The sequence below is a fragment of the Limulus polyphemus genome, unplaced genomic scaffold, assembly GCF_000517525.1.
Source record: "Limulus polyphemus unplaced genomic scaffold, Limulus_polyphemus-2.1.2 Scaffold12629, whole genome shotgun sequence".
NCBI lineage: Eukaryota > Metazoa > Arthropoda > Merostomata > Xiphosura > Limulidae > Limulus > Limulus polyphemus.
This window is the reverse complement of record NW_013678239.1, coordinates 1-1,338: the sequence shown is the minus strand read 5'-3', so window position 1 is coordinate 1,338 and position 1,338 is coordinate 1. Positions and strand designations below refer to the sequence as shown.

At 36.2% G+C, this 1,338-nt stretch overlaps 1 protein-coding gene across 2 annotated transcripts in view; it reads right to left on the bottom strand.

Moving 5' to 3' along the window:
- The window catches only part of LOC106477048, a 7,224-nt gene extending 5,915 nt beyond the window's left edge, over positions 1-1,309 (bottom strand). For both annotated transcript variants that reach the window (XM_022380757.1, XM_022380758.1), the window contains exon 1: positions 812-1,309. In XM_022380757.1, the coding sequence (XP_022236465.1) occupies positions 812-838 (27 nt within the window). In that variant the 5' untranslated portion in view covers positions 839-1,309. The remainder of the gene's footprint in view (positions 1-811) is intronic.
- Positions 1,310-1,338: the final 29 nt, after the last annotated feature.

Here is a 1,338-nt window from a genome sequence, read left to right as displayed (position 1 = left end):
GGATACTGTCATTAATGGTGACGTGTAGAATAAGCTGTAATGAGGAATCTGGATACTGTCATTAATAGTGATGTGTAGAATAAGCTGTAATGAGTAATCTGGATACTGTCATTAATGGTGACGTGTAGAATAAGCTGTAATGAGGAATCTGGATACTGTCATTAATAGTGATGTGTAGAATAAGCTGTAATGAGTAATCTGGATACTGTCATTAATGGTGACGTGTAGAATAAGCTGTAATGAGGAATCTGGATACTGTCATTAATAGTGATGTGTAGAATAAGCTGTAATGAGGAATCTTGATACTGTCATTAATGGTGACGTGTAGAATAAGCTGTAATGAGGAATCTGGATACTGTCATTAATGGTGACGTGTAGAATAAGCTGTAATGAGGAATTTTGATACTGTCATTAATGGTGATGTTTAGAATAAGCTTTCTAACAATGATAATATAACAGGGTTCTTCACAGTTTTTATTTGATCTGATGTAATAAATAACAATGATAATATAACAGGGTTCTTCACAGTTTTTATTTGATCTGATGTACTAAATAACAATGTTAATATAATAGGGTTCTTCACAATTTTTATTTGGTCTGATGTACTGTGTAACAATGATATCAAACACAATAGAGAAGTAACATTACGACAGATACACAACTTTACCTGATAGATGCCTGGCTTGTCAAACACTGTACATCATAGAGAAGTAACACTACGACAGATACACAACTTTACCTGATAGATGCCTGGCTTGTCAAACATTGTACATCATAGAGAAGTAACACTACGACAGATACACAACTTTACCTGATAGATGCCTGGCTTGTCAAACATTGTACATCATAGAGAAGTAACACTACGATAGATACATAACTTTACCTGATAGATGTCTGGCTTGTCAAACACTGTACATCATAGAGAAGTAACACTACAACAGATACACAACTTTACCTGACAGGTGCCTGGCTTGTCAAACACTGTACATCATAGAGAAGTAACACTACGACAGATACACAACTTTACCTGATAGATCTCTGGCTTGTCAAACACTGTACATCATAGAGAAGTAACACAACGACAGATACACAACTTTACCTGATAGATGCCTGGCTTGTCAAACACTGTACATCATTGAGTAGTAACACTACGACAGATACACAACTTTACCTGATAGATGCCTGGCTTGTCAAACACTGTACATCATTGAGTAGTAACACTACGACAGATACACAACTTTACCTGATAGATGCCTGGCTTGTCAAACACTGTACATCATAGAGGAGTAACACTACGACAGATACACAACTTTACCTGATAGATGCCTGGCTTGTCAA